This window comes from Hyperolius riggenbachi, chromosome 11, assembly GCF_040937935.1.
Source record: "Hyperolius riggenbachi isolate aHypRig1 chromosome 11, aHypRig1.pri, whole genome shotgun sequence".
Taxonomy (NCBI): domain Eukaryota; kingdom Metazoa; phylum Chordata; class Amphibia; order Anura; family Hyperoliidae; genus Hyperolius; species Hyperolius riggenbachi.
The window spans coordinates 14,004,496-14,027,070 of NC_090656.1; the positions used below are offsets into that span (position 1 = coordinate 14,004,496).

Here is a 22,575-nt window from a genome sequence, read left to right on the forward strand (position 1 = left end):
TTCTCAGAGTTTCTAATCATTTTTATCATAATTGGGGAAAAATTTAACATAGGTGTGTGGTACATCGGTCATATTTTTGAAATGTTACAATCCGTCAGAAAAATTGATTGCAATTCTTAAATTGAACAGATATTTAAAAAATTGTATGGTGTGTGGCCACCTTTAGGCTAATGTGTACCTGCAGGATAGAGCTTACAGGACTTGCAGGGATGACAGAAGTACAGGACAGAGTGTTCAAAGGTTAAAGCTGTCCTTGTAGATAGGGATGGCTGTATAGAACAGCTTTACTGCCTCTCACTGAGCCGCCCCTAAATTTCTGGTGCCCTAGGCCATGGCCTATGTGGCCTTACCAGAAATCCGGCCCTGACTCTGCAGTCTGCTTACATTTGTATACAATCTTCAAGTTTAAGAAGGGTACATTAGTTCCCTTCACAAAACACAAAAGGCAAGGCCATCCCTGGGTGGGCTTGAACCACCAACCCTTTCGGTTAACAGCCAAATGCACTAACCAATTTTGCCACAAGGACTGTGTGTGTCATTGCTGCTAAATGGCTATCTGGGGTTCTCTTCAGACAACTGTTGAACACAAGAGGCAAGGCCATCCCTAGCAGGAAGGGTTGCATGGCCACCTAGCTTTTCATCCTTCCCACCCTTGCCCTGGAATCTTCCAGACTTCAAATAGCTGTCCTTTGCTGTGTGTGTTACGCCAGCATCATCCAGGGGGGCACATGATCTTTCTTATTCTGAAGTCTTGAATTGAAGCCTGTAAGCAGTTTCACCATGTGTCCCACTGCTTTCATCTAGCAAATTAGGCAAATAAGCAAGGAGAGAGAGGGAGAGAGAGATGGAGAGAGATGGATGTGTTGGGGCTTTTTGCTATTGAACCTGTAATCCGGATTCGGATTTCTGGGAGAAATCCGCGAGAATCATAAAAAACATCTGTCCTAGAGGAGGAAAAGTATAAATAGCTCCTTCCCTGAACGACCCCAACCTTATAAATGCATGAAAGCTCCTCCCACTGCAGCTCCCAGTGCTTGGCAGCAATATCTGGCTCCTCCCACACAGTCTGACTTCTGCTGTGCTGCAGATTTTCAGATGGTTAGTTACCGTATTTTTCAGACTAGAAGACGTTCTTGACCATAAGATGCACCCAGGTTTAGAGGATAAACACCAGAAGAAAAAATATATACTAAACCTGTTGCATCCATGGTGAAGGGGCATCTTGTGGATTATGCCTCCTTTGTACCTCATGCCCCCTTGTACCTCCCTGTGTCCTCTATTCCCCTTTGTGTCCCTTTGTGTCCTCCTCTGCATGGCCGCAGTACAGGGAGTCCCTGACATTGCGGCGTGTTTGGGGTTTGTATTGGCAGGCGTACGCACGTCAGGAACTCCCTGTATTTGGACTATAAGATGCAGTGACTTTTACACGCGTGCACCCACAGTTTTGGGAGAAAAAAAGTGAGTCTTATAGTCAAAAAAATACAGTATATAACTAGAAATTTCAGGTATTTGAGACATGTTCTGACTTGTTGTTGAATTCACTGATGGGTTGAATATTTTTTGTGAATCAAACTCTTGCGGTATTAGTTGATCCCGCCCATTTCTCCTGTCTGCTTAGGGTGGACAACTGGCTGGTGGATCAGGGAAGTGACCCTGCGAAGAGCAACGGGCTGTCTGACTTTGGGAAGGTAAAAACACAGAGTACAAGATCTTACCCAATAATACTATCTATCTAATGGGGGATCCAGCTTCAATTTTTTTTTTGGGGGGGGGGGGGGGGGTTGGGCTAGTGGGGTCCATTTAGGTGATCAAAATAGATGTTTGCATGGTGAGCTTTAGATATTTTTGCCTGGCTCAGGTGAAAACATTAGGGCTAACTAATTCAGCAATGATATGAACCAAATATCAACCTCACAAACAGAACTCAGAGGCTTTTGAGCAGAGCAGAATATCCAAATGATGGTGCTATTATGGAAGAAAAGGCACCTCCAGGTGTCCTTGGCTGGTTTGCTGGCATGCGTCAATCCTTACTTGTTAGCAAGCTGCTCTTGTGTGGACAGATCCCAGACAAATCATTCCAGCTCCCAGCCTGTGTCTGAGGACTCTACAAGCAAGGGGAGGGGGAAGAGGCAGGAGGGAGAGCAGTGATTCATAAAGCAGCGCAACCGAAATCCAGGGCTGCATGCTACACAAGGCCATGCAGCGTGCTTTCCTTGGTTACGTGTGTTGTTTACATAGCAATGCGCTCTACGGCCACTGCTATGAAGTATCGCAACCGTGATACTTCACTAGTGCGGCCACTACTCAGGGCCGGATTACCGACCAGGCAACAAAAGCAGTCGCTTGGGGCCCCCATTCAGAGTCAAAGGGGCCCCATTAGCACATAAACCAGCCCTTGCCATCCTGTCAGCGGTGGCTGGATGGTATAATGGTTAAAGGGACTTTCTCCTCTTTCCAATGATATCTAAACGGCTGCTCTATGCCTTTTAGTTTTCGATATTTTCGCGATTGAAATCGCGGCCACAGGACGACTTTTCTCCAAAGTCAGCGGTGGCTGGATGGTATAATGGTTAAAGGGACTCTGAGCAGTGCAGTAGCTATGGAAAGATTCATATCATTTTAAAGCTCTCTTTCTCCTCTTTCCAATGATATATAAACAGCTGCTCTATGCCTTTTAGTTTTCGATATTTTCACGATCGAAATCACGGCCACAGGACGACTTTTCTCCAAAGTTGGCAGCTCGATTCAGCACAATGCAATGAAATATAAGGAACCCAGGGGGATATAATTACAAACATCATGCTGGTAGGTGTGAGGATGTAATGAATTAGTTGTGGGTATGCTTAAAGGTATATCCACAGGCACTGCTTGGAGTCCCTTTAAGGGCTCTGCCGCTGACACAGGAGACCAGGGTTCGAATCTCAGCTCTGCCTGTTCAGTAAGCCAGCACCTATTCAGTAGGAGACCGTAGGCAAGTCTCTCTAACACTGCTACTGCCTATAGGGTGCGTCCTAGTGGCTGCAGCTCTGGCGCTTTGAGTCCACCAGGAGAAAAGCGCGATATAAATGTTATTTGTCTTGTCTTGTCAAATGATGCCGTGCGCTGCTGATTGTCTTCAGAGCCAGGCTCTCCTCCTAGGTCCCCCTCCTGCTACTGTGCGCTCTGCCGCTGCCCACTCCACCCTCCCTTCCCACAGAGAACCACAGCTGCAGCAAGAATGATAGCAGCAGATGGCAAACGCTCACTCACCTATCCATGATCCAAGCGATAGAGATCCCGTCATCTGAAACCCATCTGTCTCTTCTACCATGCAGCCGCTCACTCTGAACTTCCTGATTCTCAGATCAGACATGAAGTAGGAAGTAGTAATAGTAGTAGTAACAGAGCGGCAGCACTCTAGAGGAGACAGATGGGCTCCGGATGACGGGACCTCTATTGCTTGGATCGCAATAGGTGAATGTGATTCATCTGGTGCTGTCATTCTCCCCCACTGCGGCTGCCTTCTCTGCTGGACTATCGTATTCACTGGGATGGAGGCTGCATGGTGGCTGTCTAGTTTGGGAGGAAATCGGTTGTTCGGTGGTGGGGGTGGTTATGTAATTCTGTCTGGGGAATGGCTTCCGGTTTGGCGGTGTCCAGAGCTTTCTGCTATTGCCAGGCTGGAGATGCAGGGGGAAAGTGCTGCTGCTGTGATATCTGGCGCCCTCTTCACAGGGGTGCCCCAGCCCCTGAGTGCAAATGTCCCAGCCATTCATCTCTCACTCTGCATTTTGCCGCTGCTATTCCTTGCATTGTGCACCCACAGAGGAAAGCGTGCTGTTGCCCATAGCAACCAGTAGCTCGGCTGCCCCAGTGTGTGCGGCATGTTGCTGTGCAGCTGCATCTTCTGATTCTATTACGACATGATGGGGGGGCCCAAATCAGTTACTTTGCTTAGGGCCCCATTTAGCCTTAATCCGGCTCTGCCACTACTGTGTTATTAATGTTAATTACCACATGTAGCGTGCAGGCATGGATTTAGGTTGCACTGCTGCTCACGCTGCTATAGAAGCTCAGCTTCATGAATCGAGGCCCAAGTGTGTTACTCCTTATCTTAGTAGCGAAGCATCGCTGCAGCCTAGAGCTTGTATTTTACAGACAGGAAGTTTTAAGTCTGGATTAGTATCCGGATTCAAAATTTTCTGTCTCTAAAATACAAGCTCTAGTTTATTGGATAATTTAAAAGAAAAAGTAAGTTTTTTCATCTTCTAAGCCTTCTTCAGACTCTCTGCCATATAAGTGTCATCCAGTGAACGATCGTATTTATGATAAGATTATTCAAATTCCACTGACTGCTTTCTGTCCCAGGTGTGACTCCCACTGGCTGCATGCTTGTCCCAGGTGTGACTCTGCTGGCTGCATGCTTGTCCCAGGTGTGACTCCCACTGGCTGCATGCTTGTCCCAGGTGTGACTCCACTGGCTGCATGCTTGTCCCAGGTGTGACTACCACTGGCTGCATGCTTGTCCCAGGTGTGACTCCACTGGCTGCATGCTTGTCCCAGGTGTGACTCCACTGGCTGCATGCTTGTTCCAGGTGTGACTCCGCTGGCTGCATGCTTGTTCCAGGTGTGACTCTGCTGGCTGCATGCTTGTCCCAGGTGTGACTCCGCTGGCTGCATGCTTGTCCCAGGTGTGACTCCGCTGGCTGCATGCTTGTCCCAGGTGTGCCTCCCACTGGCTGCATGCTTGTTCCAGGTGTGACTCTGCCGGCTGCATGCTTGTCCCAGGTGTGATGCTGCTGGCTGCATGCTTGTTCCAGGCGTGACTCCCACTGGCTGCATGCTTGTCCCTGGTGTGACTCTGCTAGCTGCGTGCTTGTCCCAGGTGTGACTCCACTGGCTGCATGCTTGTCCCAGGTGTGACTCCCACTGGCTGCATGCTTGTTCCAGGCGTGACTCCCGCTGGCTGCATGCTTGTCCCAGGTATGACTCCGCTGGCTGCATGCTTGTCCCAGGTGTGACTCCGCTGGCTGCATGCTTGTCCCAGGTGTGCCTCCCACTGGCTGCATGCTTGTCCCAGGTGTGATGCTGCTGGCTGCATGCTTGTTCCAGGCGTGACTCCCACTGGCTGCATGCTTGTCCCAGGTGTGACTCTGCCGGCTGCATGCTTGTCCCAGGTGTGACTCTGCTGGCTGCATGCTTGTCCCAGGTGTGACTCTGCTGGCTGCATGCTTGTCCCAGGTGTGACTCCCACTGGCTGCATGCTTGTCCCAGGTGTGACTCCCACTGGCTGCATGCTTGTCCCAGGTGTGGCTCCCACTGGCTGCATGCTTGTCCCAGGTGTGGCTCCCACTGGCTGCATGCTTGTCCCAGGTGTGACTCCCACTGGCTGCATGCTTGTCCCAGGTGTGACTCCCACTGGCTGCATGCTTGTTCCAGGTGTGACTCTGCTGGCTGCATGCTTGTCCCAGGTGTGATGCTGCTGGCTGCATGCTTGTTCCAGGTGTGACTCCCACTGGCTGCATGCTTGTCCCAGGTGTGACTCCCACTGGCTGCATGCTTGTTCCAGGTGTGACTCCCACTGGCTGCATGCTTGTCCCAGGTGTGACTCCCACTGGCTGCATGCTTGTCTCAGGTGTGACTCCCACTGGCTGCATGCTTGTCCCAGGTGTGACTCCCACTGGCTGCACGCTTGTTCCAGGTGTGACTCCCACTGGCTGCATGCTTGTCCCAGGTGTGACTCTGCTGGCTGCATGCTTGTTCCAGGCGTGACTCCGCTGGCTGCATGCTTGTCCCAGGTGTGACTCCGCTGGCTGCATGCTTGTCCCAGGTGTGACTCCCGCTGGCTGCATGCTTGTCCCAGGTGTGACTCCCACTGGCTGCATGTTTGTCCCAGGTGTGACTCTGCTGGCTGCATGCTTGTTCCAGGTGTGACTCCCACTGGCTGCATGCTTGTTCCAGGTGTGACTCCCACTGGCTGCATGCTTGTCCCAGGTGTGACTCTGCTGGCTGCATGCTTGTCCCAGGTGTGACTCCCACTGGCTGCACGCTTGTCCCAGGTGTGACTCCCACTGGCTGCATGCTTGTCCCAGGTGTGACTCTGCTGGCTGCATGCTTGTCCCAGGTGTGACTCCCACTGGCTGCATGCTTGTCTCAGGTGTGACTCCCACTGGCTGCATGCTTGTTCCAGGTGTGACTCCCACTGGCTGCATGCTTGTCCCAGGTGTGACTCCCGCTGGCTGCATGCTTGTCCCAGGTGTGACTCCCACTGGCTGCACGCTTGTCCCAGGTGTGACTCCCACTGGCTGCACGCTTGTTCCAGGTGTGACTCTGCCGGCTGCATGCTTGTTCCAGGTGTGACTCTGCTGGCTGCATGCTTGTTCCAGGTGTGACTCCCACTGGCTGCATGCTTGTCCCAGGTGTGACTCCCACTGGCTGCATGCTTGTCCCAGGTTTGACTCCCACTGGCTGCATGCTTGTCCAAGGTGTGACTCTGCTGGCTGCATGCTTGTTCCAGGTGTGACTCCCACTGGCTGCATGCTTGTCCCAGGTGTGACTCCCACTGGCTGCATGCTTGTCCCAGGTGTGACTCAGCTGGCTGCATGCTTGTTCCAGGTGTGACTCCCACTGGCTGCATGCTTGTCCCAGGTGTGACTCCCACTGGCTGCATGCTTGTTCCAGGTGTGACTCCCACTGGCTGCATGCTTGTCCCAGGTGTGACTCTGCTGGCTGCATGCTTGTCCCAGGTGTGACTCCCACTGGCTGCATGCTTGTCTCAGGTGTGACTCCCACTGGCTGCACGCTTGTCCCAGGTGTGACTCCCACTGGCTGCACGCTTGTCCCAGGTGTGACTCCCACTGGCTGCATGCTTGTCCCAGGTGTGACTCTGCTGGCTGCATGCTTGTCCCAGGTGTGACTCCCACTGGCTGCATGCTTGTCTCAGGTGTGACTCCCACTGGCTGCATGCTTGTCCCAGGTGTGACTCTGCTGGCTGCATGCTTGTCTCAGGTGTGACTCCCACTGGCTTCATGCTTGTCTCAGGTGTGACTCCCACTGGCTGCATGCTTGTCCCAGGTGTGACTCCCACTGGCTGCACGCTTGTCCCAGGTGTGACTCCCACTGGCTGCATGCTTGTCCCAGGTGTGACTCCCACTGGCTGCATGCTTGTCCCAGGTGTGACTCCCACTGGCTGCATGCTTGTCCCAGGTGTGACTCCCACTGGCTGCATGCTTGTCCCAGGTGTGACTCCCACTGGCTGCACGCTTGTCCCAGGTGTGACTCCCACTGGCTGCACGCTTGTTCCAGGTGTGACTCTGCCGGCTGCATGCTTGTTCCAGGTGTGACTCTGCCGGCTGCATGCTTGTTCCAGGTGTGACTCTGCCGGCTGCATGCTTGTCCCGGGTGTGACTCCGCTGGCTGCATGCTTGTCCCGGGCGTGACTCCCACTGGCTGCATGCTTGTTCCAGGTGTGACTCCCACTGGCTGCACGCTTGTTCCAGGTGTGACTCTGCCGGCTGCATGCTTGTTCCAGGTGTGACTCTGCCGGCTGCATGCTTGTTCCAGGTGTGACTCTGCCGGCTGCATGCTTGTTCCAGGTGTGACTGCTGGCTGCATGCTTGTTCCAGGTGTGACTCCACTGGCTGCATGCTTGTCCCAGGTGTGACTCTGCTGGCTGCATGCTTGTTCCAGGTGTGACTCTACTGGCTGCATGCTTGTTCCAGGTGTGATGCTGCTGGCTGCATGCTTGTCCCAGGTGTGACTTTGCAGGCTGCATGCTTGTCCCAGGTGTGACTCCCACTGGCTGCATGCTTGTCCCAGGTGTGACTCCCACTGGCTGCACGCTTGTCCCAGGTGTGACTCCCACTGGCTGCACGCTTGTCCCAGGTGTGACTCCCACTGGCTGCATGCTTGTCCCAGGTGTGACTCCCACTGGCTGCACGCTTGTCCCAGGTGTGACTCCCACTGGCTGCATGCTTGTCCCAGGTGTGACTCTGCTGGCTGCATGCTTGTCCCAGGTGTGACTCCCACTGGCTGCATGCTTGTCTCAGGTGTGACTCCCACTGGCTGCATGCTTGTTCCAGGTGTGACTCCCACTGGCTGCACGCTTGTCCCAGGTGTTACTCCCACTGGCTGCATGCTTGTCCCAGGTGTGACTCCCACTGGCTGCACGCTTGTCCCAGGTGTGACTCCCACTGGCTGCACGCTTGTCCCAGGTGTGACTCCCACTGGCTGCATGCTTGTCCCAGGTGTGACTCCCACTGGCTGCATGCTTGTCCCAGGTGTGACTCCCACTGGCTGCACACTTGTCCCAGGTGTGACTCCCACTGGCTGCATGCTTGTCCCAGGTGTGACTCCCACTGGCTGCATGCTTGTCCCAGGTGTGACTCCCACTGGCTGCATGCTTGTCCCAGGTGTGACTCCCACTGGCTGCATGCTTGTCCCAGGTGTGACTCCCGCTGGCTGCATGCTTGTCCCAGGTGTGACTCCCGCTGGCTGCATGCTTGTCCCAGGTGTGACTCCCACTGGCTGCACGCTTGTCCCAGGTGTGACTCCCACTGGCTGCACGCTTATTCCAGGTGTGACTCTGCCGGCTGCATGCTTGTTCCAGGTGTGACTCTGCTGGCTGCATGCTTGTTCCAGGTGTGACTCCCACTGGCTGCATGCTTGTCCCAGGTGTGACTCACACTGGCTGCATGCTTGTCCCAGGTGTGACTCTGCTGGCTGCATGCTTGTTCCAGGTGTGACTCCCACTGGCTGCATGCTTGTCCCAGGTGTGACTCCCACTGGCTGCATGCTTGTCCCAGGTGTGACTCTGCTGGCTGCATGCTTGTTCCAGGTGTGACTCCCACTGGCTGCATGCTTGTCCCAGGTGTGACTCCCACTGGCTGCATGCTTGTTCCAGGTGTGACTGTTACTGGCTGCATGCTTGTCCCAGGTGTGACTCTGCTGGCTGCATGCTTGTCCCAGGTGTGACTCCCACTGGCTGCATGCTTGTCTCAGGTGTGACTCCCACTGGCTGCATGCTTGTCCCAGGTGTGACTCTGCTGGCTGCATGCTTGTCCCAGGTGTGACTCCCACTGGCTGCATGCTTGTTCCAGGTGTGACTCCCACTGGCTGCATGCTTGTCCCAGGTGTGACTCTGCTGGCTGCATGCTTGTTCCAGGTGTGACTCCCACTGGCTGCATGCTTGTCCCAGGTGTGACTCCCACTGGCTGCATGCTTGTTCCAGGTGTGACTCCCACTGGCTGCATGCTTGTCTCAGGTGTGACTCTGCTGGCTGCATGCTTGTCCCAGGTGTGACTCTACTGGCTGCATGCTTGTCCCAGGTGTGACTCCCACTGGCTGCATGCTTGTTCCAGGTGTGACTCCCACTGGCTGCATGCTTGTCCCAGGTGTGACTCTGCTGGCTGCATGCTTGTTCCAGGTGTGACTCCCACTGGCTGCATGCTTCTCCCAGGTGTGACTCCCACTGGCTGCATGCTTGTTCCAGGTGTGACTCCCACTGGCTGCATGCTTGTCCCAGGTGTGACTCTGCTGGCTGCATGCTTGTCCCAGGTGTGACTCCCACTGGCTGCATGCTTGTCCCAGGTGTGACTCCCACTGGCTGCATGCTTGTTCCAGGTGTGACTCCCACTGGCTGCATGCTTGTCCCAGGTGTGACTCTGCTGGCTGCATGCTTGTTCCAGGTGTGACTCCCACTGGCTGCATGCTTGTCCCAGGTGTGACTCCCACTGGCTGCATGCTTGTTCCAGGTGTGACTCCCACTGGCTGCATGCTTGTCCCAGGTGTGACTCTGCTGGCTGCATGCTTGTCCCAGGTGTGACTCCCACTGGCTGCATGCTTGTCCCAGGTGTGACTCCCACTGGCTGCACGCTTGTCCCAGGTGTGACTCCCACTGGCTGCACGCTTGTCCCAGGTGTGACTCCCGCTGGCTGCATGCTTGTCCCAGGTGTGACTCTGCTGGCTGCATGCTTGTCCCAGGTGTGACTCCCCTGGCTGCATGCTTGTTCCAGGTGTGACTCTGCCGGCTGCATGCTTGTTCCAGGTGTGACTCTGCCGGCTGCATGCTTGTTCCAGGTGTGACTCTGCCGGCTGCATGCTTGTCCCGGGTGTGACTCCGCTGGCTGCATGCTTGTCCCAGGTGTGACTCCCACTGGCTGCATGCTTGTCCCAGGTGTGACTCCCGCTGGCTGCATGCTTGTCCCAGGTGTGACTCCCACTGGCTGCACGCTTGTCCCAGGTGTGACTCCCACTGGCTGCACGCTTGTTCCAGGTGTGACTCTGCCGGCTGCATGCTTGTTCCAGGTGTGACTCTGCTGGCTGCATGCTTGTCCCAGGTGTGACTCCCACTGGCTGCATGCTTGTTCCAGGTGTGACTCCCACTGGCTGCATGCTTGTCCCAGGTGTGACTCTGCTGGCTGCATCCTTGTTCCAGGTGTGACTCCCACTGGCTGCATGCTTGTCCCAGGTGTGACTCCCACTGGCTGCATGCTTGTTCCAGGTGTGACTCCCACTGGCTGCATGCTTGTCCCAGGTGTGACTCTGCTGGCTGCATGCTTGTCCCAGGTGTGACTCCCACTGGCTGCATGCTTGTCCCAGGTGTGACTCCCCCTGGCTGCATGCTTGTCCCAGGTGTGACTCCCACTGGCTGCACGCTTGTCCCAGGTGTGACTCCCACTGGCTGCACGCTTGTCCCAGGTGTGACTCCCGCTGGCTGCATGCTTGTCCCAGGTGTGACTCCCACTGGCTGCATGCTTGTTCCAGGTGTGACTCCCACTGGCTGCATGCTTGTTCCAGGTGTGACTCCCACTGGCCGCATGCTTGTCTCAGGTGTGACTCCCACTGGCTGCATGCTTGTTCCAGGTGTGACTCCCACTGGCTGCATGCTTGTCCCAGGTGTGACTCTGCTGGCTGCATGCTTGTCCCAGGTGTGACTCTGCTGGCTGCATGCTTGTCCCAGGTGTGACTCCCACTGGCTGCATGCTTGTCTCAGGTGTGACTCCCACTGGCTGCATGCTTGTCTCAGGTGTGACTCCCACTGGCTGCATGCTTGTCCCAGGTGTGACTCCCACTGGCTGCATGCTTGTCCCAGGTGTGACTCCCACTGGCTGCATGCTTGTCCCAGGTGTGACTCCCGCTGGCTGCATGCTTGTCCCAGGTGTGACTCCCACTGGCTGCACGCTTGTCCCAGGTGTGACTCCCACTGGCTGCACGCTTGTTCCAGGTGTGACTCTGCCGGCTGCATGCTTGTTCCAGGTGTGACTCCCCTGGCTGCATGCTTGTCCCAGGTGTGACTCTGCTGGCTGCATGCTTGTTCCAGGTGTGACTCTACTGGCTGCATGCTTGTTCCAGGTGTGATGCTGCTGGCTGCATGCTTGTCCCAGGTGTGACTTCGCAGGCTGCATGCTTGTCCCAGGTGTGACTCCCACTGGCTGCATGCTTGTCCCAGGTGTGACTCCCACTGGCTGCATGCTTGTCCCAGGTGTGACTCCCACTGGCTGCATGCTTGTCCCAGGTGTGACTCCCACTGGCAGCATGCTTGTCCCAGGTGTGACTCCCACTGGCTGCACGCTTGTTCCAGGTGTGACTCCACTGGCTGCATGCTTGTTCCAGGTGTGACTCCCCTGGCTGCATGCTTGTCCCTGGTGTGACTCTGCTGGCTGCATGCTTGTTCCAGGTGCGACTCTACTGGCTGCATGCTTGTTCCAGGTGTGATGCTGCTGGCTGCATGCTTGTCCCAGGTGTGACTTCGCAGACTGCATGCTTGTCCCAGGTGTGACTCCCACTGGCTGCATGCTTGTCCCAGGTGTGACTCCCACTGGCTGCATGCTTGTCCCAGGTGTGACTCCCACTGGCTGCATGCTTGTCCCAGGTGTGACTCCCACTGGCAGCATGCTTGTCCCAGGTGTGACTCCCACTGGCAGCATGCTTGTCCCAGGTGTGACTCCCGCTGGCAGCATGCTTGTCCCAGGTGTGACTCCCGCTGGCTGCATGCTTGTCCCAGGTGTGACTCCCGCTGGCTGCATGCTTGTCCCAGGTGTGACTCCCGCTGGCTGCATGCTTGTCCCAGGTGTGACTCCCGCTGGCTGCATGCTTGTCCCAGGTGTGACTCCCGCTGGCTGCATGCTTGTCCCAGGTGTGACTCCCGCTGGCTGCATGCTTGTCCCAGGTGTGACTCCCGCTGGCTGCATGCTTGTCCCAGGTGTGACTCCCGCTGGCTGCATGCTTGTCCCAGGTGTGACTCCCGCTGGCTGCATGCTTGTCCCAGGTGTGACTCCCGCTGGCTGCATGCTTGTCCCAGGTGTGACTCCCGCTGGCTGCATGCTTGTCCCAGGTGTGACTCCCGCTGGCTGCATGCTTGTCCCAGGTGTGACTCCCGCTGGCTGCATGCTTGTCCCAGGTGTGACTCCCGCTGGCTGCATGCTTGTCCCAGGTGTGACGCCGCTGGCTGCATGCTTGTCCCAGGTGTGACTCCCACTGGCTGCATGCTTTTCCCATGTGTGGCTCCCACTGGCTGCATGCTTGTCCCATGTGTGGCTCCCACTGGCTGCACGCTTGTCCCAGGTGTGACTCCCACTGGCTGCACGCTTGTCCCAGGTGTGACTCCCACTGGCTGCACGCTTGTCCCAGGTGTGACTCCCACTGGCTGCACGCTTGTCCCAGGTGTGACTCCCACTGGCTGCACGCTTGTCCCAGGTGTGACTCCCACTTGCTGCACGCTTGTCCCAGGTGTGACTCCCACTGGCTGCACGCTTGTCCCAGGTGTGACTCCCACTGGCTGCACGCTTGTCCCAGGTGTGACTCCCACTGGCTGCACGCTTGTCCCAGGTGTGACTCCCACTGGCTGCACGCTTGTCCCAGGTGTGACTCCCACTGGCTGCACGCTTGTCCCAGGTGTGACTCCCACTGGCTGCACGCTTGTCCCAGGTGTGACTCCCACTGGCTGCACGCTTGTCCCAGGTGTGACTCCCACTGGCTGCACGCTTGTCCCAGGTGTGACTCCCACTGGCTGCACGCTTGTCCCAGGTGTGACTCCCACTGGCTGCACGCTTGTCCCAGGTGTGACTCCCACTGGCTGCACGCTTGTCCCAGGTGTGACTCCCACTGGCTGCACGCTTGTCCCAGGTGTGACTCCCACTGGCTGCACGCGTGTCCCAGGTGTGACTCCCACTGGCTGCACGCTTGTCCCAGGTGTGACTCCCACTGGCTGCACGCTTGTCCCAGGTGTGACGCTGCTGGCTGCATGCTTGGTCTTAGGTGTGACGCTGCTGGCTGCATGCTTGTCCCTGGTGTGACTCCCACTGGCTGCACGCTTGTCCCAGGTGTGACGCTGCTGGCTGCATGCTTGGTCTTAGGTGTGACGCTGCTGGCTGCATGCTTGGTCTTAGGTGTGACGCTGCTGGCTGCATGCTTGTCCCAGGTGTGACGCTGCTGGCTGCATGCTTGTTGCAGGTGTGACACTGCTGGCTGCATGCTGGTTCTAAAAGATTAACCTTACGGCAAATAGAATCTTTTTTGAAGTCAATTAAGAAGGCAGCCTCCATGTTATTCCCAGTTTAGGTGCTCTTTTAATGAAAGCATTTAGGTCAGGACAGAATTTGCCAAAAGGCACTATAGGCATGCGTCTGGTGATGGAAAGAGTGTTTCTCCCCTTCCCTATGCAGAGTCCTGAGTGGAGTGTAAATAAGAGGTTACTCACCCTGCTCTCTGCATTCCACTGACCAGATCTCTCTTCAGTCAGGGGCACCGCTAACTACTTAACATTGAGGTTCCTCTGGCTACCTCATGCTAAGGGGCACCTGTAGCTACCAATGACTAGCAAGGGAAATAAGAGAAGTGACAGCTGGGACAGCCAGCACACTAGTAGGCTCATGGAGAGCGAAGTTTAGGGTGCCAGGGCGCTTACCTATGAATTTACTGCTGGGAGACTTGGGTGCAAGATACAGCCGATATATGGCTTACCCTGTTCCTGCACAAGTCCCGGCGGCGGTAATTACTATTCCCCCTCCAGGTCCATGTGGATGTTGGGGAATGATGTAATTTGACTTCCAGCTATTGCTGGCGGTCAAATTAGTGTTTTAAAAGTAACTTGAGCTCCGTGTTCTGATGGCGCTGAAGTTACTCACTGAGCGCCACTATCGCCATAATTCCTATTATGGCCTATGGTGGCGCTGGCTGCACCCAAATCTCCTGCGCTGTTTTAACAGCACTCACCCAGGACTTCTGTGCCGATAGGCTCCTGTGATCAGGACCTGGTTTAGGTGCTGTTTTATTGAAATCTAGAGCTCATTTTCTCACTCAGTATTTTGTTTGGCGATGATGTCTGTAATGTGATTGGTCTCCTCTCCTCCCTGCAGAGCGTCATCCTGGAGATGAACCGTCTGGGAATGATCATAGATTTGGCCCATGTGTCGGTGAAGACCATGAAAGATACTCTGGCCACCTCCAAGGCCCCTGTGATATTCAGCCACTCGTCTGCCTTCGCCCTGTGCAACCACGCCAGGAATGTGCCGGACGACGTGCTCAGGACTGTGGTACGTGACGCGCCCTATGTGGCCTGCTCAGAGGCGTAGCCATGGGGGCGCAGGGAGAGACATGTCCCAGGGCGCGACAATGTGCAGGCACTCAGCACTGCCGCTGCACCCCCATGTGCATGAGGCGGCTCGCTGGCTGTCCGAAGTGCCCCTGCTTCTCTCCCTCCCTCTGCAGGAGTGCAGAAGCGTTAACAGCAGAATAAGTAGGTACATCTGGCTATCTAAAGGGGGGCACATTTGGCTATTTAAAAGGGGGCACATCATGATATTTGAATGGGGAGGGGGCCACATTTGGCTATCTAAACAGCATTTGTTCTTTTGACTCCACCCATGACCACAACCACATTCTGATGTGTGGCCACGCCCATGGGGGGGGGGGGAGGGAGCAAAAACGGTCTTTGTCCCTGGGCACTGATAACCCTAGCTACTGCTCTGGGCCTGCTCACTCTAACTGCTTGTAGCACTGAACTAACCATGAACCAACAATAAAATTCCAGCTACAAAATATTACTAAAGGGTGACCGGTCTGTGATAAAATTCTAATGACCAAAATTGGATGTGTGTATGCACCTTCTAATATTTATTCTTTTACTTTATTAGAATTTGATCAACTGTTTTAAAAAGCTTTACTCTTTTTTTTTTTTTTTAAAGCTGGAGTAAAAATGTAATTCAGAGTCACGGTCACCATACTCAGTTTGCAGAGCAGGTACCATTCTCATCAGAAAGCCTAACGCTCTCTGCATGGTCTGTCCTGTGTAGAAAACAGTTCTGGTTTACTCTGATAGGAAAGAGGAGGAGTCGGTCCCTCCTACGTGAGTCAGTCTGATGTTTGGTATAATCTGATCTCCTCACTCTTCAGCTGTTTTATGAAGGAGAAAAGCCGTGGGCTGAAAAGTATTAAACATACATGTAGAATATTTTAGTGACTTGAATGGAAAAAAGCTTTACAGTATTAAGTTTTTATTATATACATGTAACAATGAGAATAATATACATTTGATAAAGTGTTTTCTACTCCTTTCTTTAAATCAGAAAGAAAAGAAGGGTCTGGTGATGGTGAACTTCTACAACGGCTATGTCACCTGTAATAGGAATGCCAACTTGTCCAATGTGGCCGGTGAGTAATGAAGGAATCGAGAACAAAATATTCACGGTATGGTAACCTGGCGGTGTTAAATACCATTCCCCCTGCAGGCCGCCATGTATAGTAGGGAAAGATGTAATTTGGCTTCCAGCGATTGCCAATGGCCAAATTACAGTGTCTTTATAGTAATTTGTGCTCCGTCCAAATTACTCACTCTGTGCCACTATAGCCATAATTCCTATTTCGGTCTATGGCGGCGTCTGCTGCGCCCAAATCTCCAGCGCTGTTTTTACAGAACTCCACTCCATTTCCCCCCCAACCCACCCATATGATAGCCAGGAATAGGTGCCCCCAGTATTGGTGGCCAGGAATAGGTGCCCCAGTATAGGTAGCCAGGAATAGGTGCCCCAGTATAGGTAGCCAGGAATAGGTGCCCCAGTATAGGTAGCCAGGAATAGGTGCCCCAGTATAGGTAGCCAGGAATAGGTGCCCCAGTATAGGTAGCCAGGAATAGGTGCCCCAGTATAGGTAGCCAGGAATAGGTGCCCGCGGTAAAAGTAGCCAGGAATAGATGCAGCCAGTATAGGTAGCCAGGAATAGGATGCAGCCAGTATAGGTAGCCAGGAATAGGGTGCAGCCAGTATAGGTAGCCAGGAATAGGGTGCAGCCAGTATAGGTAGCCAGGAATAGGGTGCAGCCAGTATAGGTAGCCAGGAATAGGCGCAGCCAGTATAGGTAGCCAGGAATAGGCGCAGCCAGTATAGGTAGCCAGGAATAGATGCAGCCAGTAAAGGTAGCTAGGAATAGGTGTAGCCAGGAATAGGGTGCAGCCAGGAATAGGTGTAGCCAGGAATAGGGTGCAGCCAGTATTAGGTAGCCAGGAATAGGGTGCAGCCAGTATTAGGTAGCCAGGAATAGGGTGCAGCCAGTATAGGTAGCCAGGAATAGGGTGCAGCCAGTATAGGTAGCCAGGAATAGGGTGCAGCCAGTATAGGTAGCCAGGAATAGGGTGCAGCCAGTATAGGTAGCCAGGAATAGGGTGCAGCCAGTATAGGTAGCCAGGAATAGGGTGCAGCCAGTATAGGTAGCCAGGAATAGGGTGCAGCCAGTATAGGTAGCCAGGAATAGATGTAGCCAGTATAGGTAGCCAGGAATAGATGCAGCCAGTATAGGTAGCCAGGAATAGATGCAGCCAGTATAGGTAGCCAGGAATAGATGCAGTCAGTATAGGTAGCCAGGAATAGGGTGCAGCCAGTATAGGTAGCCAGGAATAGGCGCAGCCAGTATAGGTAGACAGGTGAAGGGGAGAGGGGATGCAGTGACGGGGGTGGGACACAGCGGGGGGCGTAAACACTCACATCATCGGGATCCAGTGTGTGTACTTCTTCCTGTTCATGCGTTCCATCTCTCTGTAACAGCGCCCAGGGAATGGCATGAACAATGGAAGTTTGCCGTTGTTCGGGTGAGTTGATCTGCCAGGTGAATGGCTCCTGGGTTGGGGGTCGGGGGCAGCCATACACAGCTTGTTTGCTGAGGCCGTCGTTATTGGTCGCATTCATTGACTTTAGTTAAGGCTTTATAGCCGCCATGGTCGCGTTCCTTGACTTCAATCCTCTGCCCTATCCCAGAACTCCAGTCTGATACAGGCTGCAGACTATACTGCAGCAAGGCTTGGTGTACAGAGGCGCCAGAGTAGAATAAAAATGTTTAAAAACCATCTAAAAGAGGGGGATGTTCAGGTGGACTTTCCTCCCTCAAAAATATAGAACTCAATTGAGTCACAATATATCAATACAAAAATACGTTTTATTTAACTCCACTTAGTGCAACGCGTTTCGCAGGTGTGGTCCTGCTTCATCAGGCAAACAGGAGTATAACTCAATGGGTCTAGATGCGCTCACTTCTGCATCTAGACCCATTGAGTTATACTCCTGTTTGCCTGATGAAGCAGGACCACACCTGCGAAACGCGTTGCACTAAGTGGAGTTACATAAAACTTTTTTTGTATTGATATATTGTGACTCAATTGAGTTCTATATTTTTGAGGGAGGTAAGTCCACCTGAACATCCCCCTCTTTTAGACGGTTTTTAAACATTTTTATTCTACTCTGGCGCCTCTGTACACCAAGCCTTGCTGAAATCTTGATTCCACCCTCGGTGGAGGGGTGCTACCCCGTTTCCTATCTACAGAGAGCGACATCTTAATAACCTGAGTGGGGTCAGGTTGTAATACTCCCCACCTGCATTTGAAGTGGTTGCCTATGGGTAACCCATGTTTGTGAGTATATCTTAATATTTTGCTTTAAACCACAACCAACTTAACAATACTACACCATATTGGGCTCTCGATTTCTCTTTGTTCTTCCAAGCGCAGACTATATTGAGTTATTGTCTGTGATACCATGATAACATGTATGCAGTTTGCAGACTCCACTCTTCCAAGTACCTCTCATAGTGCCTCCTCCTCAGTCCTGCATGAATGTTTCTCTCCCCAGTACCTCTGTCTACCTCCCATAGTGCTGCTACTGCCGCCTCCTCAGTTCTGCATGGATGTTTCTCTCCCCATTACCTCTGTCTACCTCCCATAGTGCTGCTACTGCCGCCTCCTCAGTCCTGCATGGATGTTTCTCTCCCTATTACCTCTGTCTACCTCCCATAGTGCTGCTACTGCCGCCTCCTCAGTTCTGCATGGATGTTTCTCTCCCCATTACCTCTGTCTACCTCCCATAGTGCTGCTTCTGCCGCCTCCTCAGTTCTGCATGGATGTTTCTCTCCCCATTACCTCTGTCTACCTCCCATAGTGCTGCTACTGCCGCCTCCTCAGTCCTGCATGGATGTTTCTCTCCCCAATACCACTGTCTACCTCTCATAGTGCCACCTCCCCCTGCTGGTGACTCTATGAAGTTGAAGCAGTTCCCTGACGCTCTGTAATGACAGATTTTTCGCTCATCTCTTTGCAGATCATTTTGACTACATTAAGAAGATTGCTGGCTATGAGGCGGTTGGATTTGGGGGCGATTATGACGGCGTACCCTAGTAAGTGTTGATCTCAGGCCTTCTATGAGAAAGAGCTGAAACAAACAAGATGGGCTTAACAGTAGACATGGCCAATCAGATGCTGATAATTCCAAGTTGATGCAAATTGTACTCAGATTTTGTGAAAACCTATGTATTTTAGGAATGTAGCGTGCGGTACATTCTATAGAATGAACATAATATTTGCATGAACTTAGAATAATTGGCATCTCACTGACCATTCCTGCTGTTGGCACGCTTGCAGGGAAGTGTCAATTGCGGAAACGCCTAGCTGCAGGGCCGGTCCGCCTATGAGGCAGGGTGAAATGGGTTCTTCAGGCGGCAAAGTCTGGGGGGCGGCACCCGCCTGGCTGTGGGGGGCCACCGAGCTGGAGGGGATAGCAGGCAGGAAGGGGGTTTTGGACACAGAGGCGGGGAGGGGGGGGGTCGGACCCCCCTTCCTCACCTGGGTCCCCTGATCTGCGCTCCCCTTTAGCTTTTAAGTCCAGCAGCAGCGTATTAATACGAGGCAGCAGGCGGGGATGACTCACCTTTTCCACGTTCCAGCGTGAGTTCCACTGTCGTCACTTCCTGCAATGCAATCCACTTACAATACAGTGTGCAGCATTGCAGGAAGTGACGAGAGTGGAACGCACGCTGGAATGCAAAAGAGGTGAGTCATCCCCGCCCGCTGCCTCGTATTAACATGCTGCTGCTGCACTTAAAGCGGACCCAAACCAAACAATTTTTATAGTTAAAAATATTTAGTTGCGCCACTCTGACACATACAAAGATAAATAAACACTCCTTCAGGCCTATGAGCATTTCAGTGCATGCTTTTCACCTTTCTCTTTTCATAACTAGGTTTATACAGGTGGCAGCCATTAGCAATTCCTCCATTGCCGGACACCTCCTACTCCACCAGACTGCCGGATTCTGTCCCGGCAATATGAAAGGAAGGGAGGGGTTCCTCCAATAAATTTAAAATATTTTAAAAAGGCTTCTATTTATTTTTATAATTTAGAAAATAGATTTTATTTCTGAAATCTTGTATTTTTAATTTTGGTCCACTTTAAAAGCTAGAGGGGGAGCGCAGATCGGGGGACCCAGGCGAGGGGTCGCTGTGCCCAATACCCACTTTCTGCTCGCCACCCCCTCCAGCTCGGTGCCCACCCACCCACGGCTGAAGGGGGGACGGCAGCTCTGCTGATCTATTCAGCTGCAATAGTATCTATATCACGCCAGAAACAAGCATGCAGCTAGTCTTGTCAGATCTGACTGAAACACCTGATCTGCTGCATGCTGGTTCAGGGGCTATGGCTGAAAGTATTAGAGGCAGAGGATCAGCAGGGCTGCCAGGCAAGTGGTATTGCTTAAAAGGAAATAAACATGGCAGCCTCCGTATACCTTTCTCTTCAGTTCCCCTTTAACTATATAACAGTGATCTCACTGCTGCGATCGCTGGCGATTGGCGATAGGCGCAAAACACGCTACATACAGCATGCTTTAGTGTTTTTTTGAGCAATCGTGATTGAAATGCATTGCAATAGCTTTCACTCAAAAACGCGGAAATGTCAAGTGATTGGTACGCGTTAATATCGTAAAAACCGCCGGTGCTAATCGCTAGTGTTTTGTGTTTGTAAGTGTGAACAGGGCCTAAGAGCTTTTATTTCCACTGGCAGTATTGTGATCCAAAAAATCTGATGGCATGCAGTTTTCCAGAAATCGCAGGCACGCCATCATTATTGCGGCAATCACAGTGCCCCCTTTTTCACCGCTGTGATTGTGCGGGATGTGACTGTTAGCTAACGGAAATCATACTGCCTGCTGCAGTTTTACTGCGATTGTGTGATTTTTTTTTTTTTTTTGTGCATTGCCATAGACTGCTACCTAATTGCACAGTTAGCGTGGCGCTATGCCATTTTCTTGTGATTTCCCTATGTGCCATGAAGCCCCTCCTCCCCGCTCCCAAAATTTGCTATCATGCTATACAAAACAAGGATCACACAAACAATTGCGCAGCCATGCATGGGCATTTGCGCACCAAAAACAGCTGTAAATTGCAATCAGAGTTCTGCGCAGCCATGGCTGCCCTTGGCCTTGGGTGCAGGACTGGAGGTAAGTATTTGCTTTTGGACACCTCAAGTTCTCTTTAAAGGACACCCGAGGTGAAAATAAACTAATTAAATAAACCATTGTATCTATCCTCCTTCTCCTAGAAATGTACTATTTTTACTACTTTTGAGGTGTTTACTGTTGTATTGTTTTTGCTCAATGACACATTCATTAAAGTATGCCAGAGCTAAAATCTATAGGCTCATACACACGTCAGATTTTTCCAAACGACCCGTCGTTTGGATGTCAAATCGGACGTGTGTACAGTCGGTTATTTAGCTGATAACGCTGGTTTTGACGGATCCGTCAAAACCAGCGTTATCAGCTGAACGACAGACTGTACACACGCCCAATTTGACGTCCAAACAGATCGTTTGGAAAAATGTGACGTGTGTATGTACCTTAAGAACTATTGACCCTTTATCTCTTTCCTGTTCTCAGAAGACCTTTTCTGCTGGGAAAGTGTTTTATAGTTGGAATTTCTTATCAGTGAGGGTCACACTGTAGTCACTTCCTGTCTGAGTCAGGACTGAGTCAGCCACTTACATACCTGATATTTAACTCTTTCAGGCAGAGAAAGAAAAAAAGGAACACAGCCTAGCTATTTGTGTGCTAGGCAATGTACATACGCATGTCTATTTCATCATGTCACATCGGGGTATCCTTTAAATGTATATGTCTTTCCACGATGCATACATTTGCATTAAGTAATGGTGCCCATACATGGTACAATAAAAACATAAATTTTTCCCATTTATTCGACAAATGATTGAATTGAAAGAGTCAAAAAGAATATATATATATACCGGTATATATATATTTTTTATATAGAAAAACAAACGATTATTCTGGGTTTTTTTTTATTGTTTTTTTCAATAAAAAAGTGTTTGGACACGTTGGAAAAATCTTTGTATTCGATCTTACGGAATAATCAAACGAAATTATCTAACCAAAAAAAAGTTGTACCATGTTTGGGCACCATTAGAATGATTTGCATTTCATGGAGCATCCCTAGTGCAGTGGTTAGTGTGTGAGAGTAACTGATGTTTTGCCTCCGCAGTATGCCTGACGGACTGGAGGACGTCTCCAAATACCCCGATCTGGTGGCAGAGCTGCTGAGAAGAGGGTGGAACCAGACAGAGGTGGAGGCCGCTCTGGCCAATAATCTCATCCGAGTATTCCAGGGGGTGGAGCAGGTGAGGTCATAAATTAGCACAGTGTCACTGTCGCCTTCGAAAAGAAAAATTGTACACATAAAACACAAGTAGAGATGAGCGTAATGGAGTAATTACGATTATGGCCGTAAGTACATAATCGTAATGAAGAAGGATTTCGCGTAATTTTCGCATTTCACCGGTTATTACGAAATTAATGCGTATGGTCGGTAGCCGCCGACTTTAAGGGTTAATAGCAAAGCCCCCTTAAATGCTAAGAGCCTCAAATTTGGAGAATATATTAAGGAGATCAGGAGGAATAAGAGGAAAAAAATTTTTTTCAAAAAGACCTTATAGTTTTTGAGAAAATCGATGTTAAAGTTTCAAAGGAAAAATGTAAACATTTAAAAACCCGCCGACTTTAACGGTTAATAGCAAAGCCTGCTTAAAGTTTAGGAACACCAAATTCCCAGGGTATATTAAGGGGAACAGTGGGAATAAGAGGAAAAAATTTTTTTTCAAAAAGACCTTATAGTTTTTGAGAAAATCGATTTTTAAGTTTCAAGGGCGAAAATGTCTTTTAAATGCAGAAAATGTCAGTTTTTTTTACGCGGAGGCGGCGGTGAGTGACGTCGGGTGCGGCGTAGTTACAATGTAACAAAGTTGTTACATTGTAATAACTTTGTTACATTGT

At 51.9% G+C, this 22,575-nt stretch overlaps 1 protein-coding gene across 1 annotated transcript in view; it reads left to right on the forward strand.

Annotated features, from left to right (window-relative positions):
• Window positions 1–22,575, forward strand: part of DPEP1 (dipeptidase 1) — a 54,016-nt gene that overhangs the window by 20,232 nt on the left and 11,209 nt on the right. The window contains exons 6-10 of the mRNA XM_068261653.1: window positions 1,619–1,688; window positions 14,337–14,513; window positions 15,546–15,630; window positions 18,558–18,633; window positions 21,788–21,928. Coding sequence (XP_068117754.1) covers window positions 1,619–1,688; window positions 14,337–14,513; window positions 15,546–15,630; window positions 18,558–18,633; window positions 21,788–21,928 — 549 coding nt within the window. The remainder of the gene's footprint in view (window positions 1–1,618; window positions 1,689–14,336; window positions 14,514–15,545; window positions 15,631–18,557; window positions 18,634–21,787; window positions 21,929–22,575) is intronic.